Source organism: Labrus bergylta, chromosome 18, assembly GCF_963930695.1.
Source record: "Labrus bergylta chromosome 18, fLabBer1.1, whole genome shotgun sequence".
Lineage (NCBI taxonomy): Eukaryota > Metazoa > Chordata > Actinopteri > Labriformes > Labridae > Labrus > Labrus bergylta.
The window spans coordinates 26,675,268-26,693,791 of NC_089212.1; the positions used below are offsets into that span (position 1 = coordinate 26,675,268).

An 18,524-nucleotide genomic window follows, 5' to 3' on the forward strand; every position below is an offset into this window, starting at 1 on the left:
TAAAAACATCCTCCGACACGTCAATGAGACATCTTAATTATTCATGAAACATATTTAATACATCATTGAACCTTTTTATGTTTAAGGTCAGAAACTTTTTCAACACAAATAAAAGAAAATTCAAACGAGATATTTTAGCATCGATGTATTTTTTATCATTCTCTCCCCAAAAAAGTTAAAACAAAGCAAACATGAAATCTTTACAACAAATCTGCACTTTAAAACATTCCTCACATGAACGTACAGCATGCATCGTTCAAGGTGTTCGAGTCAAATCTAAAATCACGACTTAACGTCAGGTAGAAGCTCAAAGGGTAAAAGATCGCAAAAGTACAAAAACAGAGGGTGAAATATTTACACAGGAGGAACCGGGCTGTACAAACGTCGACTAACGAGCACTTTTTTTTTTTTTTTACATCATGACGAGTCCTCTCCTCGCTCCCAGCATGCTCTCCTTCTTCTGTTTGCGATCCTCCGCCTGCTTCGCTCTCCTCTCGCCCCTGAAGAGAGAAACAGAAACCTCCATCAGAGACCGCCTCATCAGAGACCCAAAGCGGTCCGAGCTCTGCAGTAGGACCTACCTGGTCTGGACCTGGTGCTGCTTGTAGTTCTTCTGGTGAGAGTTGGAGATCACAGACTTGTTTCCTTCTTGGTTTTCTTTAGCTTCTCCAAACGGCTTCAGTTTCCCTTTAAAAAGATTAATAACCATGAGGGATCTGACCGCCGTCTGACCGTGTGTTGTAGAGACAGTGGACTGCTGTGGTACCTGTGTGAGGCTTGTAGCTGAGGGGGCGGGACAGACTCGCCTTCAGGTCAAAGCTCGCCTTCTTCTGAGTCCCGGGCGTCGTGGATGTGCTCGTGTTGCCAGTGAAAACAAACGCTCCTAAAAACATGAGGTGAAGAGTGAAGAGGAGTAAACAACATCAGCAGACTGATTCTCTCCCTTCTGACAATCTGAAGCTAAACTCCAGATGTTCCTGTGATGTGAGGCGTGTGAAGAAAGAGCTGATAGCAGCCGTCTTACTTTCAAATCGTAAACATTAAACATGTTTAAAATGTAACATCTGATCTCCTGCTGTGTGGGGGGAAGGACAGACGAGCACGCACTCTGGACGGTGACATAAATGAACTACAGGCATTTAAGAAGCCCGCTGACTGAAGGCAGCTCAGAAAACAGACGCAGAATCAGAATATTGTCCAGGTATGCTTACACACAAGGAATTTAACTTGTGTGAACTGTGCTCTCTTATGTACAGGTACAACATTAAATATCAACAATAAACATGATAAGAAAAGACTAATATTTACATGACTAAATATGAAACAGTGAAAAAGATGCTGAAGTAACATGATAAGTTATTTATAATTATTTCCACATGTATCCATGTGTGCTGCGTTCAGTCAGTGCTTTTATTTTGAAATTGAGCGGGTGACTCTGCACCTTCCCATGTTTTCCTTCCTGCTCTGCTCATCTTGACGTGAGCTGCACGCGGTGTGTACGAGCATCGACTAGAGGGGAAGTAAACAGGGATGTAGTGCACGCCGCTGACAGACCGTAGCGCACATGGACTATGTGGATATCAGTGGTGAGAGATTTAAGGAGACCTGCAGAGTTCAGAGTCTGGACTCTGTTTGTTGCTGAATGAATCTGTTGATGCTCTCCACACACAGCAGGAACTAAACCGTTATCTCTCTGGTCGTCTTAGTGCGGCGGCCCAGCTTCATCTTAACCATCTTCAGGTGAACTCAGATCTCTACGTGGATGAAGAGGTAAACAGTACCTGGAGTTTTGGTGGCAGAGAGAGCTGACGTCTTCACGCTGTTGGCCTTTCCTCCGTCAGCTGTTTGTCTCTGCGGGGTGCTCGACGCCACACAGGGCGACATGCGCGCGGGCGTCTTCACCATCGACCTCTTGTACTCGTTGTCATGAGTGGCTTCTGAAAACCTGCGTGGCAACAAGGTTTGATGTTAAAGGGGAATAACGTGCAGAAATCAAATAAACTCTGTTGATATAAAAGTAGAAATGACTTCTTAAAGCGAGCGTGAAGTCAGACTCCCTCTGCGTTTGTTGTTCTCAGCTCTGTGTTCACACTAAAGGGGGCAGAGCTTCCTTCAACTCGTTTCAGTTTCACTCAGAGACTCAGACATGTTTTGTTTGTCCTTCCCTCTCTAAACGTTAACCACGTGAGGGGAGAGAGAGGCCACGCCGTGTTTAAAGAGCGTTATAACGGGCTGTCATCTCAAGAGAACTGAAGGAGACCAAACAGACTTTACAAACAAATTCACTTTGAGATGCATCTCGTTATTTTCAGATGTTTTTCAGCTCGTCTGCCGCTCGCCGTCTCACTCACACTCGGTGGTGAAACAGGACGGGAGGGGCGGGGAGACGAGACGGTAACCTCTCCTAATGCTGATAGACGAGGAAACTACAGAACCGCTCAAAACCTTTTCATAAATTCCTCTTTGTCAGAGTGACCACAAAGAACCTGACCGACAGTGAACGGGAAAGAGTCGCTCACCGCACGTTGATCCGGCGCGTGGAGAGGACAGACGGTCTGAACGGAGCCACTTCCTTCACAGCCGGTTTGTTTGCTGCAGGTTTATTGGCCGAGAGCAGAGTTTTTCTGCGCCTGTCCTCGGCTGCTGTTTTAGTCGGAGGGGCGGGGCTAAACATGGACGTGCGGCTCGCCTTCTGTGGATAAAAAGCATGAAGGTTAAACGGGTCGGTGGGCGGAGTTTAGATCCTGCCGCTGTAATGTTCAAACTCACCACCGGAGGTTTGGAGTCCGCTCGCTGCAGTTTGGTTTTGTCTGCCAGTTTCTGAAAGTCAGAACAAATAAAAGATGTAATAAAGTTCATAAAGAGATGTTCATGATTAAATCTCGTTCAGACGACCTCACCTTCAGCTCCTTCACTGAAGTCTTGAACGTCTCCATCTGTTTGGTTTTTCGCTGCACGTAAGAATCGATGGACTCCATCTTGTTGAAATGAGCTTCATGGAGTTTTTTGAAATCTGCAGAAGAAAGAAAACACACCACGGTTATTCTGACCCGTCTCTGAAGTTCTTAAAGAGTCAAAAAAAGAAGAAAGGGAGCAAAGCAACAAACTGACTCGGAGTGATGGGCTTCAGCAGCGTCTTCTTGTCCTGCTGGGAGCCTTGGTAACGAGGGATCCTCCCCCCTCGGGACACTTTGGGAGCTTTTTTACAAACATCGAGAATGAAGAAAGAAAGAAAGTTTGATTTGTGAAGGTCGCTTCAAACATCTTTAAAATGTCACTAAAAATCAGCCACAGAGGGAAAAGGTTCAAACGCACAAGAAAATGTGACTCACTTCATTATCTATACAATATATGTTTTCTTTATTTAAAAGTATAAATGCAAACCCTTCAAAAAGGAGGCAGGACTGATAAATACTAGGGCAGTTGGAAAGAAATTCAGGATTGGAATATAATTTGAAAAAGGAAAAACAAACAAAAACAAACTCATTAATATTTGAAATCTTAACGCATATTAAATATGAAAGCATAAACATAACTCATTGTAGCTTTGAATACGTCATTAATAATCACTAAACTATAATATTTCAGTGTTCATCAGGGTAAACTACTGACCTTTCTGAACAACCACAGGAGCTTCATCCTTGGTGTCTGGCTGCTGCTCAGAGTCCGGGGGGGTCTGGTCCTCTTTAGGGGGCTCGTCTTCAGGCCGGTCTGAGTCCTTGGTCGAGGACACTTTTCTCTTCTTGGCGCTCCTGACTTCACAGGGTTCAGAAGACACGGCCTCCTCAGTGTCGACCTGAGAGAAACAACAGTCATTTAAAAACTCCTCCTGAAGGTAAGGAACGAACGAGAACACAACAATGAAGAGAACGTCATGAATACCTACTAACTTAATGATGATGGTCTCCATATTATTGATGATGATGATGGTAATGACGATGGTTTTTGTTTGATAACGACGACTTATAAGATGGTTTCTATACTGATTAGAGCTCTCAAGAACTGCCCTCAATGTTGTGCTTTGCCTCTGGTCACTTCCTGTCAGCACCTGTGTGTCCAATCAGACTCAAAGCTGATCGTTTGCTCTTACTCACATTGTTCCCTTTTTTCTAGATCCTTGCTTGTGTTGTTCTTACTCTCTGATGTACGTCGCTTTGGAGAAAAGAGTCTGATAAGTAGATTGTAGAATTGTAGAAGCGCTCATAAGAAGGAGGGGCTTATTAGGGAAAGGTTTCACCCGAGACTCATGCTGCACCATCTGGTGACATGGTGTGATTATAGTGGCCATTATGTTATCATGAGTCTACTTGTTTGGTCATCAAGGAACAAGCAGTGTTAGGTGTCGATAATAATTGCTTTTGTTGCCGCTCGATGTAGAAACTTTAGATTTGCAGGTTTGCTCCTGGTCACTCTGCGCTCTGGAAAACTTTTAGCATGTTTGCAATTTGCTCAGAATTGAGGAAAAATGTATTGCAACATCCATTTATCCTATTTAGGGTTGAATATTTTCTCCCTTCAGTTTACTTTTATTGATCCTGCGAGGGGAAATTTCTGTTTTTACACCAAGTCAAACAGAATCTAAGTCATGAACACACACATAGGCTGAAACACACACACACACAAACAGGATCCTCTGGACATGCACTAAGGGAGAGATGTCAGAGTGACGGAGTGGCCCTCAGCGGGCGCTCCTGACCTGGTGGTGGGGAGGGGGTTTGGTGCCTTGCTCAAGGGCACCTCAGCAGCTCAGGAGGTGATCTGGCACCTCTCCAGCTACCAGACCAACTTCCATATTTGGTCCACACCGGGACTTGAATCGGCGACCCTCCGGTTCCCAACAGACTGAACTACTGCCGCCCTCTTTGTTTTTATTTCAGAATAAAGAGCTTGAAGAGACGACATAACGCTCTCTGAACGGAGCCACTTCAGCTACTTTAAGAACTGAAATACTGATGTCTCAAACTTCATTTAAAGCGCCTTCTAACCAATCCCTGCTGACGTCACCAAACTTGGCTTTGCGCCACCTAGTGGACTAAAATAGAAAATGTTTCTACCATTCTAGTACCAGTACATTTCTTTGCTTTCCCTGATAATTAAGAGCAGGATATTTCTATAAAATGCAGTCAGTGTTGTTCGTCCCTTACATCCTTTATCATTAATGGTGTTGTGTGTTTGTGTTGATTTGTATTACCTCTGCTGCACTCGGTGGTAACTCTGCATCACACTCGGATGTCGTAGCAGTATCAGAGACTTTTCTCTTGGTACCGTTTCCTTTGCCTCGACGTGTGTTCACAAACACAACGCTGCTGGAAACGTCTTCTTTCCTCTCCTGAGCTCTTTCCTGTGTTACGTCTTCTTCAACTACGACCTCTTCTTTTTGTTCCTGGAAAACAACAACACACAGTTTGTAATCAATGTTTAGTCCCAGTAGAGCTGGACTCCAGCAGCTGCTGACTGGATGTTCTCTTTATAACCCTATAAAAGACATGATGAGGATGTTTACAGGCAACGCTGCCAGGCAGAGACGTTTCATGATATATGTGGACTATAATGATGCACAACCACAAGTTCAGACTCAATATGTTATAGCATTAGAGTACCTGTCTATCATAGCCAGCCACGCCCCCTTATGTCATGTGTTAAGTGAAGAATGTATATTCTTAAAATTAAATGTAGGATGTAAACAAAACTAAGCTGCTGTGATAAAGATAAAGATAAACTTTATTGATCCCCCATGGGGGAATTTTTTTTGTCACAACAGCTCAAGAAACAGGAATATAATTATCAAAAATAACAAGAAGTTAAAAATCAAACATAAGTACATCAGTTAAATAAAGGGAGAAAAAATACAATAATATAATAATACAGAGAAGAGAAGATGTGCCTCGTGTTTGTGGGTTAATCAAGTGAAAATCATCATCAGGCCATCACACAAGGACGTCTGCTGCTGACGGGTACGGGATGACTGACAGCCGCACGCCATAAGTACTCTAGTGCAATTTCATGTGAAAGGACACCTCTCTGATTGAAAAGGACAGCTGTCATTAAAAATAACACATGAACACCAAGATTCCTTCAAGTGTTTGTGTCGCCGTGTCGGTGTGTGTGCCCCCCCCCCCCCCCCCAACGCTGTAAACCTAGGGGAAACACTGACATCATCTTTCCTCTTAAAGCATCACAGACTGATCTCATGGATCATCTGAAAAGGTTTAGAGTCCCTGCATTCTAGTTTGACAAAAACAGGGGCCCAAAGAAAGCTAGAAACGGCCCTGCAGACTGATGTCTGCGTCCTCTCACACAGGTCTGTGTTCAGATGATGTTTCAGTGTCCACGCCCTTTCTGTTAACTGTTATATATATATGTATATATATATATATATATATATATATGTGTATATATTGTGTGTGTGTGTGTGTGTGTTACTTTTGTTTGTGTGTATGTTTTGTGTTGAGTTTTAATTGAACCTTTAGTCTGAAATACAGTTTTGAATTTAATGTAATCTACATGAAGACATGGTTTCAGACACAGCGTCATTAAACAGAATAAACTCACCTTCCCATGATCCTCCTGGTTCTTTTCTTCTTGATAATGCTGCTTGATCGCCTTCAGGAGTTTATCGGCCTATTTTAAAACAAAAGAAGATTAATTCACCTTATAACAAACGATAGCTTACAGAAACGGTCACTGTCAGAGACTGTAAGTATTAAGACTCAGTTTGTGTCAGCAGAGCCAGAAGTAACTGTTCAGAGTAACTGCAGACATTAACCGCTTCATTTCATAAAGTTTAAAGTCCTTACCTTCATGTTCGCCTTCAGCCCGAGCTCCTTAGCAACGCTCCGTAACTCCGCGTATTTCATGGAGTCGAAATCCATGTTGGTGTGAAAGTTCTATCCGTTTTTTGTGAAGGGTAATCGGCGTAAACACGTTTGATAGAGCTGCTCTGCTGTGAAGCTGGAAGCTGTGGCGGCGCCCGACGGTTAAAAAATACTCTAATTCAAAACAGAGCAAATGGAGCGGTTTGATTGGCTCATGAGTGTAACCGGATGTACCGCGGAGCCAATCAGAGCGAAGATGCTCATTCGGCGTCAGCGTTTCGGCTAACAGCCGTTAATCCTCTTCGGTCGTGTACGTTAAAATTGTTGATAATTATTTTGTTTTGTCACGAGCGTAATCTGAGTTTAATATGATAATTTAATATCATATTAAATTATGAATTATTAAAACACTCAGTTTTCCAGATGATGGCACTGTTACCCCGGCCAAACTTATCTTGCGTTCACGTACTCCCAGGATGCTCGGAATTTCCCAGTTTTTAATTCGTTCCTCCAAATTCGTTGATTCTCGAGCCCTTTGTCGCAATGTAAAAACAAAGATAATATTTCGACAACGGCTTGAAATATGTTGTGTGTCTAAATATTGCTCGGACTTTATGTATACAGAATATTTAAAGTTTATGGTGTACAGCCACTAACGGTAAAAGCTTGATACGCAAAACATGCAAGTAAGAATTACAAAGAAACATATCATAAACAAAACATTACAAACAATCTTGTCACTTTACAAAAATTCACTTTCATTTCGAGTCGTGTCTATCTCCTTCGACTTGAGGGGGCGTTTGTATGTAAATTCGTTGGAAACGTTTTCTTTACCCATTATTATGATATCACCTGAACGCATCGTGACGTCACAGCGCGCCGAAGTCAAACTGAGAGGAGAGGCGTTTGAAGTTAAAAACGTTAAAACGGTTAAAACGTTAAAACGGGCGACTTGTTTCACATCTCTTTCAGGTTTCCTTCAGCGTAATGATGGAGTTCGACGGGAGTGTCTTAGTTAAATGTTCCAGGGATGTAAAACTGCACCAAACGTTAGAAGACACACAGCGGATGACTCTGCACTGTCAGGACTGTCACACGGTGCTCGGGGACTCGCTCAGTGTTTGTGGGGACATTAAATGTTTGGACTCGATCCTGTGTCTCAGTAAGTTCATTTATAACTCAGCAGGTCGACTCAGACAATGATCGAAGAGGTTTAGTGTTATAGAGATCAGTAAATCAGGTTATGTTGCTTCATCTACCCGTTAAATCACTTTTGTGTAGCGAGTGGACAATGTTACGGTTTAACTGGTGACCGTGTTAACTGGTGACTGTCAGCCGTTTACGTCTGTTATTGTCGTAATTACCACGTAAAGTTAAAGACGTAAAGAATGCCCTTGTGTTTATTTTTGTTATTAATAACATATCTGCCGTAATCAGTATTTTTGACATCATAATGAAAACTGAACAAAGAGTCATTGGTTAGGACATTCAAGTCACAAGTTAACACGGTCACTCTTTAAAGCCTAACACCGGGTGGTCAAATTGTGGTGAGAGTCAAAAAACAATCATTTCATAAACTTAGAAAAATAAAGATTCTGTCAACAGATGAATCTTTATTATTAACGCCAACTGCAGTTTAGAAAACGAGCAGGAGTCTTACTATGTGAAGCTTATTGTCTTGTGAAATGTTTTTATCTACCTTTACTTTAATTCCAGTTTGACAGGATTACTACTGTACCTTAAATGATAATCACATTGTTTATCACCATCACATGAATCACCTGCTGCTCGCCTCCCTTCAGGAGTGACCGATGACGTGGTGGTGAGTGACAACAAGGAGTTAGGACACAAAGGAGAAATGGCTAATTGGTGAGTGTTTCAGCCTTTTTCAAGCTGCAGATATGCTCTTAGTAATTGTTTAACTGGATATAAATAAATATTATGCTATTGTTGAAGCATTTTATTGAGCAATTTAAAAGAGATACAGTACAGGTCAAAGGTCACATTATGTAAAATACACTTCATGTGTTTCTAATCTGTTGAATGTGACACGTTTCACTGTCACTGTTTCCTCTCAGCATCTACAGCTCTCTAAAATGTCGCGGCTGTCGCTCTCCTGTTGGGAAAGTCATCCACTCATCGCCGTCCCGTTTGGCCTCGATCCGCTCCATCTTTCTGCTTTACAAATCAAACGTCAGCTGGTAAGCGCCGCAGCGTCTGTGAGCACACGAGCGGGTCGACTTGTTGTGTACTTACAGGTTTACTGATGTCTGAGGAGGCGAGACAAACAAGCGCCTTTGATTTATCTTTAGAGGACAAACATGCACTTTGTGTTCAAAAGACTAAATACACGTTTCTGTAATTCTCTTCATTCTGTTGGAAAGACGTCTCTCTTGTTTCTCTCTGCAGCTACATCCTCACCAGCAGCTCCATGGTGAACGCGTCAATGCTTACATTTGATCTGAGGGGCTTCACACACAGCATGACTGAGGTGAGACACTTTTAATGTGCGTCTTTTTATGCATTACTTACCTCCTGAGACCCCCCCCCCCCCCCCCCTCTCGATAGCCCCTAGTTGGTCTTTCTGGAGTTTGCACTTTGAGCATAAAAGCTGCAGAATGATTCAGATGTTTTCTGACATGTTCAGAAGCTCAAGTCCTTTAGAGGAATACTGAATAAAGAAGAAAAACCTTCCTGAATCAACGTGCTTTGGTTGTAAAGTGACTGTGTCTTCTCTGTGCAGGTCAGGCAGCAGTTTGAAGCTCAGCTGGATCAGATGTCTCTCATTAAGAGCAGACTGGCTGACAGGAGCGTCAACAGTCTGCTGTCAGTCAGTCGAAGCTGAACGTACATGTTAGTGTGAATTATTTTTCTGCTTTTGCATTTTTATGAAATTAATTTTAGTTTTGCAGAATTTGTCATCTTTGTCCTTTTTGTCCTTTTTCTGACGTGTTGATCGCTCCCTGCAGGTGAAATGTGGGAACGATGCTGCAGGGAAAACAAAACTCCTTGTTTTTATTCTCAAGTAATAAAAAAACGTACATGTTTATCTCTCTTTGTTTGTGATTCATTATTGTTAATAAAGTTTGAATAAATGATACAGCTACATAACCCACAATCGTTTCATTTATCCAGCTCTGCATGGGTCTGTAAACCTTTCTGTGTTCTAACCTCTCTCCATTTTTCAAAAGCATCTCCAATATTGATCCTAGTTTGAGCACGTTTCTGCTCGTGGAGCTTATTAGAAACATGCAGAGGCTTTTTAGGTCGGGTACAATCACTTCTATCTGAACCACTTCTCTTGACCGCTTCCATCTCTGCAACAAGATTATTTTTTGGGGGGACTTAAGGTGCTCAGAAAAAATCACTCCAAATTAAAATCCAGATTAAAAAGATGGGTTTTAATGTGCTTTTAAAAGCACACAGAGAGCTCTCTCCCCACAGTCAGCCTCAAGTGGACACTCAAGGAACTGCAGTTTGTTTGCACGTCCACATTCACTTCATTCTTCAACCCCGGAGGTCGCTGCTTGGATAAGTTTAGATCGTCCGTTGGTGCGGCTGCACGGAGACGCTTCATTGTCAGGAAAAACACGCAGCCATCGTATTGGCACCATGCTGCATTTTATTGCTGAATTTCTGATACAGATTTCTTTTTTTTTTGTTAATAATACAAAACCAGACAAGAGGCTCACACATAATAAGCATGCCCATTTCCTCCCTGTGGAGTGCATAGTTTCTACACAGCCCTCCTCCTGCGTGGAGAAGTGGATCCATTAACCTACGCTGCTGCTTTATTTTAAACACGGGAACAGAAGGTGTTCTCAGCTGCACCGCCGTGGTCATGACTCGACAACAAAGAGAGAGAGCGCTGAAACACTCTGACGTCTCTCCGTCGAGTCTTCTTTTTTTTTGGTGCGTTAAACCACGGCTGATGATCAAAGCTACGTCGACGTGCTCGCCGTTCCCCGATTGGTCACAGAACATCTGATAATGAACATCTCGTTAGCCTACTCACTCGTTCACATTACAAAGTTGGATTATTGCATGCAATACAAATCATTCATTACTCTGCTAGAAGTCATGCATATTTTTAAACCCAAAGATCCATTAGACGCCTACTCGTTTAGAAACGGATAATTAACCCCCCCCCACACGGCGTTTCAGGGGGTTTAAGGACACAGTGTTCAAGACAGGATGGAGTGATGAGGATGAGTCAGAACCACAGACTGTATGAAGAATGGACAGCAAGACACGGCGCCTCAAGTGAAGCCAAAACACTTAGAGCTCCCCCTGCTGACTGGCTGCGGTACAGCTCATAAACCCCGCCTCCTCCGTGTTAGCAGACGGGACCGGGGTCAAACTATAAAAATCAAAATGCACGTCAGATACATTTTTAACAAACCTGGTTTCATCATGATCGTTTCTGTAATTTGATGATATAAAATGTCATGATTGACAGCTCTGTTGACCAATGAGGCTCCTGCATCGGATTATTAGCGTAGTGGAGGAATCAAAACAAACACAGGAGTCGTTGAACTCTCCATAAGGTTTAGTGTCTGCTTCAAACAGACACATGAATCTGTTCTGCTGTGGACTGACCCCACCTGAGCGACCTTTGACCTTTTAGTCAAAGTGAAAGGTGGGTTTTTGTCAATACCCCGGCTCTTCCTGCTCAGTTCTCAACATGTCAGTGCTCGTCTCGGGAGATATATTTTGGCTTCATCCTGTTCAGCTTGAGGAGGCTGCGGCACGCTGTCCGTCTGTATACACGGTCTGCGACCCGTGGAGAGAAAGTGCTTTTCAAACACAGAGTCAGACGTTTGCAGCCACAGAGCTACTGACGCTTTTCAAACGAGGGCGGGACGGTAGATGTTAAAATGCTACAAAGACTTGTACACAGCCGGGCTTTTATTTCAACATGAGAAAGATATTTAATGATGCTACAGCTCGAACACGTCCTGCAGGAGTCAGACGCACAGAGAGCGACTTCAGGGCTAAAAGAGGGGAAGAGGAACACAAACACCCCGGCACTAAACTCATGCATTATTGGAGGTTATTGCTTCTAAAACTCTAATCAAATACAATTTCATGGATTAAAATATATCGCTCTGTAAACTATGAGGTAATATGTACAACGAGATGTCACAAAAACACGAGCAGGAATCTTCTAACCGTTGAATAAAAAACTCTAAATCTTAGATTTCCAATAACGTTTTTTTAGTTTCTGATTAACTTACTTCGTGTTTAGGACGCCTCTTTAAGAACATCGAGCGGATCTGTTATAACATGCATATATAGAACGACCTCCTCCGATCATGTGCGCACCCTGACCGCGTCGTACCGTCGCCGTGGAGACGCCGAATAAAAAAGATGAGTCGAAGATCGAAGGGCGGAGCTGTCGTCTAAAATGTTTCGAGGTGCGAGACGTCGAACTACACCTCGCTCATCGTCACGGTAACCGAGCTCCAGCGCCGTCTGGAGGTGGATTTCACTTTTTCTTCATGAAGCAAGCATCACTACTGGGCATGCACGGCTACGCTAACGTTAGCACCACAAGTCCTGCTAAATACGCTAACGCACATGAGTCTATACATTTCTTAATGGAAGACATTGGTGATTTTGTTGCTTTTCAAACAACTCGTCACTTGTTTTATACAATATACAGTTTGGTCAACAACATGACAGTTAAGATCAAATATTGCACAAATCCCGGAAAACTTGATTTAAAAAAAAAAAAATCATTCAATAAAAAGTTTTTAAAAAAAGGTCGGCGACGTGAGGCGGGAGTTTCCTTCAGCTCGACTTCAACTACAGGAAGTAAAATACGGCGAAAGCAAAGTCGAACATTTAAGACGTTTTCATCATCACTTATGTTCAAGGGGGTTTTAGGGGGGCGGGGCTAAATGGGCGGCTCGATGACGCACTTCTGATCGATCGAGAGTTTCAACATCGCGACCTGCAGGTTTGAAAAACTCGCCGAGACTTCTTAAGTTCTGAAACTCGATCTTCCCTGGACGCCAGAATTTGAGCAGTTTTTCACAGTTGAGAGAGGCGCCCACTTCATCACAGCTTTACTGCTAAATATCACCAGATGTGAGTTCGCTCCGTCCCCGCTCTGTTTATATCACGTCGTGTAATCACCGCGGGAACTCCTTCGTCATGTGACTGTGCGGCGTGCTCTGAGAACGCCGCCTGTGGGCGCTGACGGACGAGGGAGAGCGGTGAGGGAGCGCGGTGAGGGAGCGGAGCTGAAACCCATCTGGTGCAACTTCTGTGTTACTCCTCATGATTTTAAAACTGAAGTTTAAACACTTCCTGATATTTATCCCGCTGGTCAACAACACACAATCTGATTCAAAAACAAAACAAAAACAAGATGGAGACGCTCAAAATGGCGACCTGGAGACTACAAATCGGCGGTCCAAACGATAACTTGCTCACACATAAAAACAAAAAAGCGTCAGGAGAAAGCAGAGAGATATTAGGACGCCATCAGAGAGCGGGAAACACGAGAATACGAAGGTCAGAAACGACGGTTTGCTGAGCGACCTCCGGGTTCTGATCCACACGGGGAACTCTGCAGGTTCTGTCTCGACCTGCCGTTTGTAAAATAAACTCAACACAACATCTAAGAACTGAAACATTCCTTTAGATCAGACGCAGAGTTCCAGCGAGTCGGCGTTTTCCTCACGATGGTTAAACTGAAAGTAAACGACGGCGTGTGGCATGCGTGTGGCGTGCGTGTGGCGTGCGTGTGGCGTGCGTGTGGCGTGCGTGTGGCGTGCGTGTGGCGTGCGTGTGGCGTGCGTGTGGCGTGCGCTTCTGGGCTGCTCCGTCGTCTCTGTCAGATTGAAACCCTCAGACCTGATCAGTACAGGTTCAACTTATTGAACTGCTGCGGCGCCGTTCAAGCTCCCTCCCACTCCTGTTTGGGTTGTCATGGCGATGAGGTAGAAAAATAAAAACAATAATAAAAACACATTTTGAGTTTCATCACAGGCCTCGATCTTTGCTACAGTATCTCGTGTCTTCGCTGAGCCGTTTGTTCATTTTTTCAAACTGTCCCGATCTAATCACAGAGCGTGTGGCGTTTGTTTTCCATCCCGCCGACTTTCGTCTACACGCAGCCTGACGGCGGCAGCGAGAACTGACACCTCCTCGTTTTGAGGACTCGGCGCCATGTAGACGTGGTCAAAGTGTGCGATGGAAGTCAAACGTTCCCACGACCTGACTGACGATCGTGAGCAGAAGCTGAGACGTAGAGATGGGAGGGCGCCGTGGAGGAGAGAAGGTCGATATCCGATGAGGACAGCCGTGTGCCAGAATCCACCAAAAGAGGTCATCTTCACCGTGACTCTTCATCGTTAACCGCCACAGACGGGACAGGGAAGCGGTCCACGGATGGAGCTGATCCTCTCACAGCTGGAAACTCGTCCTGGAATAAAGAGTCACAGTTCAAGTTTCTAAACATCGTTATTAAGGGAGACGGGACAGCAGCCCAAAGAACAGAATCAACATCTTCATTTAAAACGAGGTCGCACTCAAACGGGTCGAATCATCTTTAATCCAGATGTTTGATTCCTTCATACGTTCGCTCGCAGGATTCACACCTTCTAACATCCTAAAGCTCGCGCTGAATTAGGAAAAAGAGCGTTCAAGTAGGCTCCTCCCTCTTGTTGGAATCGGTTGCTAAGATACTTTAAATCTTCAGGAGCTGGTCTCCTTGAGTGTTTTTAAAGGTGGTGTTGATGATCTGACTGTAGATGTTTTAACTCGTATTGTTTCTGTTTGTGATTCTTGTATTTAAGTGTTTTCTGTCTGAAACCCTGGAACTGTGCTGCTGCTGCTCTTCACCAGGACACTCTTGTAGAAGAGATTTTTAATCTCAATGAGACTTTTTCCTGCTTAAATAAATAAAGAAAATTAATTCAACAGTTTATATGAATTCTGTATCATAGGTTTCATCCAGACATCAGCTGATCACATCAAGATGAACTGAAAGTTAAGTGTTAAAGCTGCTGTGAGGAACTTTAAGGTTATGTTGCTTTTTGGCGCCCCCTGTGGACAAAGTGCAGATTTCGCTGATCTCTCCGTGTACTCATGTCGGAGGTGTTTTCTGACCAAACACCTCGCCCGTCTTTATTTAAAATGTCAAACTAACAAGGAGTCTTTAGCGTGGAAACATTTAAAAACGCTGTTTCTGCAGCGTGCTGTTCGGTTGTCCGACTCGAGCGGTTTTTATGAATAGTTTTCAATGAGGAGAGAGCGACCACCTGGAGAGGAATCGCTCGGCCTTATTTGTGCGGCTGCTCCGAGCGACCAAGTTGGAAATCTTTAAACTTTTCGGAAAGGTGCTGCTGACGTCATCGGCGTCATCAATAGTCCCCGTATTTTTGTCTCCTAAAGATCGTCCTCGCTCCGAGTCTGATCGGGGAAATAAACGATCTCAAATATTAAACATGCAGTAAAAAGTAACGGAGCAGAGTCGGTGTGACGCACCGCTCTATGGGGGGGAAGGTGTGCAAGATTTAAAAAACATTTAAAAAGAGGTTTCCTCCCCGAACCAAAGTCGAGACTCAAATTTTAGAATTTAAAAAAACAGTGATTTATTAAATCAAAACAAATTAAATATCAACAACTGAAGCACAACGAGCTCAGGGTGATAACAAATCTAAATGTCTTTACAACAACATAATATCTAAGATGTGTTTGACTTTTTGGGACTTCAGGGCCTCCGTAGCTGCATTGTCTCTCAGTTAACTTAATATTTGTAAAATGTTTATTATAATAAAAAATAAAAAAACATAATTAGTGTATAGACATTGAAATAGATTAAACAGAAAATAGTGACATTTGAAGTGGCTGAAAATGTGATTTTTTTTCGGGTATATTTCAACTTCTGATGGTTCAAAATGTTCCTGATAAATATTCCGTCTTTCACTAAATGATCACATGTTCATCTTTAATTGAGAAAAAGAAAAAGAAAAAGATAAAGATAAAGAAAAAGAAAAAGATAAAGAAAAAGATAAAGATAAAGAAAAAGATAAAGAAAAAGATAAAGATAAAGAAAAAGAAAAAGAAAAAGATAAAGATAAAGAAAAAGATAAAGAAAAAGATAAAGAAAAAGAAAAAGAAAAAGATAAAGAAAAAGAAAAAGATAAAGATAAAGAAAAAGATAAAGAAAAAGATAAATAAAAAGAAAAAGAAAAAGATAAAGAAAAAGATAAAGATAAAGAAAAAGAAAAAGAAAAAGATAAAGATAAAGAAAAAGATAAAGAAAAAGATAAAGATAAAGAAAAAGATAAAGAAAAAGATAAAGAAAAAGAAAAAGATAAAGAAAAAGATAAAGAAAAAGATAAAGAAAAAGAAAAAGATAAAGAAAAAGAAAAAGATAAAGAAAAAGATAAAGAAAAAGATAAAGAAAAAGAAAAAGAAAAAGAAAAAGATAAAGATAAAGATAAAGAAAAAGATAAAGAAAAAGATAAAGATAAAGAAAAAGATAAAGAAAAAGATAAAGATAAAGAAAAAGATAAAGAAAAAGATAAAGAAAAAGAAAAAGAAAAAGATAAAGAAAAAGATAAAGATAAAGAAAAAGATAAAGATAAAGAAAAAGAAAAAGATAAAGAAAAAGATAAAGAAAAAGAAAAAGATAAAGAAAAAGATAAAGATAAAGAAAAAGATAAAGAAAAAGAAAAAGATAAAGATAAAGAAAAAGATAAAGATAAAGAAAAAGATAAAGAAAAAGAAAAATAAAAAGATAAAGAAAAAGAAAAAGATAAAGAAAAAGATAAAGATAAAGATAAAGATAAAGAAAAAGAAAAAGAAAAAGATAAAGAAAAAGATAAAGAAAAAGATAAAGAAAAAGATAAAGATAAAGAAAAAGAAAAAGAAAAAGATAAAGAAAAAGATAAAGATAAAGAAAAAGATAAAGAAAAAGATAAAGATAAAGAAAAAGATAAAGAAAAAGATAAAGATAAAGATAAAGAAAAAGATAAAGAAAAAGATAAAGATAAAGAAAAAGATAAAGATAAAGAAAAAGATAAAGAAAAAGAAAAAGATAAAGATAAAGAAAAAGATAAAGATAAAGAAAAAGATAAAGAAAAAGATAAAGATAAAGAAAAAGAAAAAGATAAAGATAAAGATAAAGAAAAAGATAAAGAAAAAGAAAAAGATAAAGATAAAGATAAAGAAAAAGAAAAAGATAAAGAAAAAGATAAAGATAAAGATAAAGATAAAGAAAAAGAAAAAGATAAAGATAAAGAAAAAGATAAAGAAAAAGATAAAGATAAAGAAAAAGAAAAAGAAAAAGATAAAGATAAAGATAAAGAAAAAGATAAAGATAAAGATAAAGATAAAGAAAAAGAAAAAGAAAAAGATAAAGAAAAAGATAAAGATAAAGATAAAGATAAAGAAAAAGAAAAAGAAAAAGATAAAGATAAAGAAAAAGATAAAGAAAAAGATAAAGAAAAAGATAAAGATAAAGAAAAAGAAAAAGAAAAAGATAAAGAAAAAGATAAAGAAAAAGATAAAGATAAAGAAAAAGATAAAGAAAAAGATAAAGATAAAGATAAAGATAAAGAAAAAGATAAAGAAAAAGATAAAGATAAAGAAAAAGATAAAGAAAAAGATAAAGATAAAGATAAAGAAAAAGAAAAAGAAAAAGAAAAAGATAAAGAAAAAGATAAAGAAAAAGAAAAAGATAAAGATAAAGATAAAGAAAAAGAAACAGGTGTATTTAATGACACGTCACCGACCTTTAGAGTCTTCTGCAGACTGTAGAAACACAACAATGAGCAGGATGAGGAGCAGCTGCAGACTGCAGCACTGACCTTGGTCTGATGCGGATCTCAGGTTCGAGCTGCTCGTCATGGTAAACAAAAGCCAGGGGGGTTTCTTCTTCTACGGTGACACATTAAGCCCTCCCAAACTGGACCTGTTTCTGGTTTGGATGTCGGGAAAGTGACCGAGCTGAGTGAGGACACATGAAGACGAGGTACCGATGCTCCTCCAGCTCCAGGCTCGTCCCCGTGTCCTCCGTCTTTCAGCCCGGAGAGGAACAGGTCTCCTCGTCCCCCGTCTCCGCACACCCTCCGCGCTACGCCATTTTGGTTCTGTTACTACGAGAAAACGGAAGAGTGCGATGATTGCACGAAGGACCTGTCAATCACAATGAGAGCCCGCCCCGGAAGTGCTTCTTCTGCTTTAATCAATCAGCGTTTCGGTAGTTTCACGAAAATAAAAATGAACGAAAATCGATTAATTAATTAACAAGATATTCTTTGTAAAAGTTATTGTTAACCAATGAACACAAATTAAAATTATTACCTTTGAATATCAGAATACGTTAAAGTTATTCTTATTTTTAAATGAACATTTTAATGTTTATATTACGGTTTTTAGTATTTAATAATTATTTTTTTATTATCATTATTTTTTTTTTCTGTCTGTATTACGTGATTTGTAAACTGCTTTGTATACATTTACTTTTTAAATATTTTAAACATTATTTTGTGTTTTATTAACATTTAACAAATACAATTAATTTATTATTTTATTTATTTTCTTTTTATATCCTCCATCTTTTACTTTATTGAATTCATATCGGTGTGGAGTATTCTCTAAATAATTTTTAATCAACATTTTGTCACTCTTCACTCACTCTTGAACTGTCTGAAAGGTTCTTTATAAATAAAGTTTGATTGATTGATA

General features: G+C 40.4%; 2 protein-coding genes and 1 long non-coding RNA gene across 4 annotated transcripts; 1 reads left to right on the forward strand and 2 right to left on the reverse strand.

Annotated features, from left to right (window-relative positions):
- Positions 1-130: 130 nt before the first annotated feature.
- On the reverse strand, positions 131-6,976 carry nusap1 (nucleolar and spindle associated protein 1). Its single transcript, XM_020658593.3, has 12 exons — positions 6,798-6,976; positions 6,553-6,621; positions 5,192-5,383; positions 3,613-3,796; positions 3,112-3,198; positions 2,901-3,013; positions 2,770-2,820; positions 2,520-2,692; positions 1,782-1,945; positions 767-883; positions 582-687; positions 131-500 (listed from the first exon to the last, which is right to left on the reverse strand). The coding sequence occupies exons 1-12, from the start codon at positions 6,870-6,872 to the stop codon at positions 413-415; spliced, it is 1,419 nt and encodes a 472-aa protein (XP_020514249.2). The 5' UTR covers positions 6,873-6,976; the 3' UTR covers positions 131-412.
- Positions 6,558-9,926, forward strand: oip5 (opa interacting protein 5). Of its 2 annotated transcripts, XM_065966490.1 has the most exons (7): positions 6,558-6,696; positions 7,788-7,977; positions 8,618-8,684; positions 8,894-9,016; positions 9,225-9,306; positions 9,559-9,668; positions 9,785-9,926. In XM_065966490.1, the coding sequence occupies exons 2-6, from the start codon at positions 7,803-7,805 to the stop codon at positions 9,658-9,660; spliced, it is 549 nt and encodes a 182-aa protein (XP_065822562.1). In that variant the 5' UTR covers positions 6,558-6,696; positions 7,788-7,802; the 3' UTR covers positions 9,661-9,668; positions 9,785-9,926. The 2 variants fall into 2 exon arrangements, with proteins under 2 accessions (XP_065822562.1, XP_029138181.1); XM_029282348.2 differs by lacking the exon at positions 6,558-6,696 and having other exon boundaries at positions 7,610-7,977.
- A 491-nt stretch (positions 9,927-10,417) lies between these two features.
- On the reverse strand, positions 10,418-18,189 carry LOC136183273 (uncharacterized). The gene is made up of 2 exons (XR_010669105.1): positions 17,645-18,189; positions 10,418-14,250 (listed from the first exon to the last, which is right to left on the reverse strand). It is a non-coding gene; the product is annotated as an uncharacterized lncRNA (long non-coding RNA).
- Between the last annotated feature and the right edge of the window lie 335 nt (positions 18,190-18,524).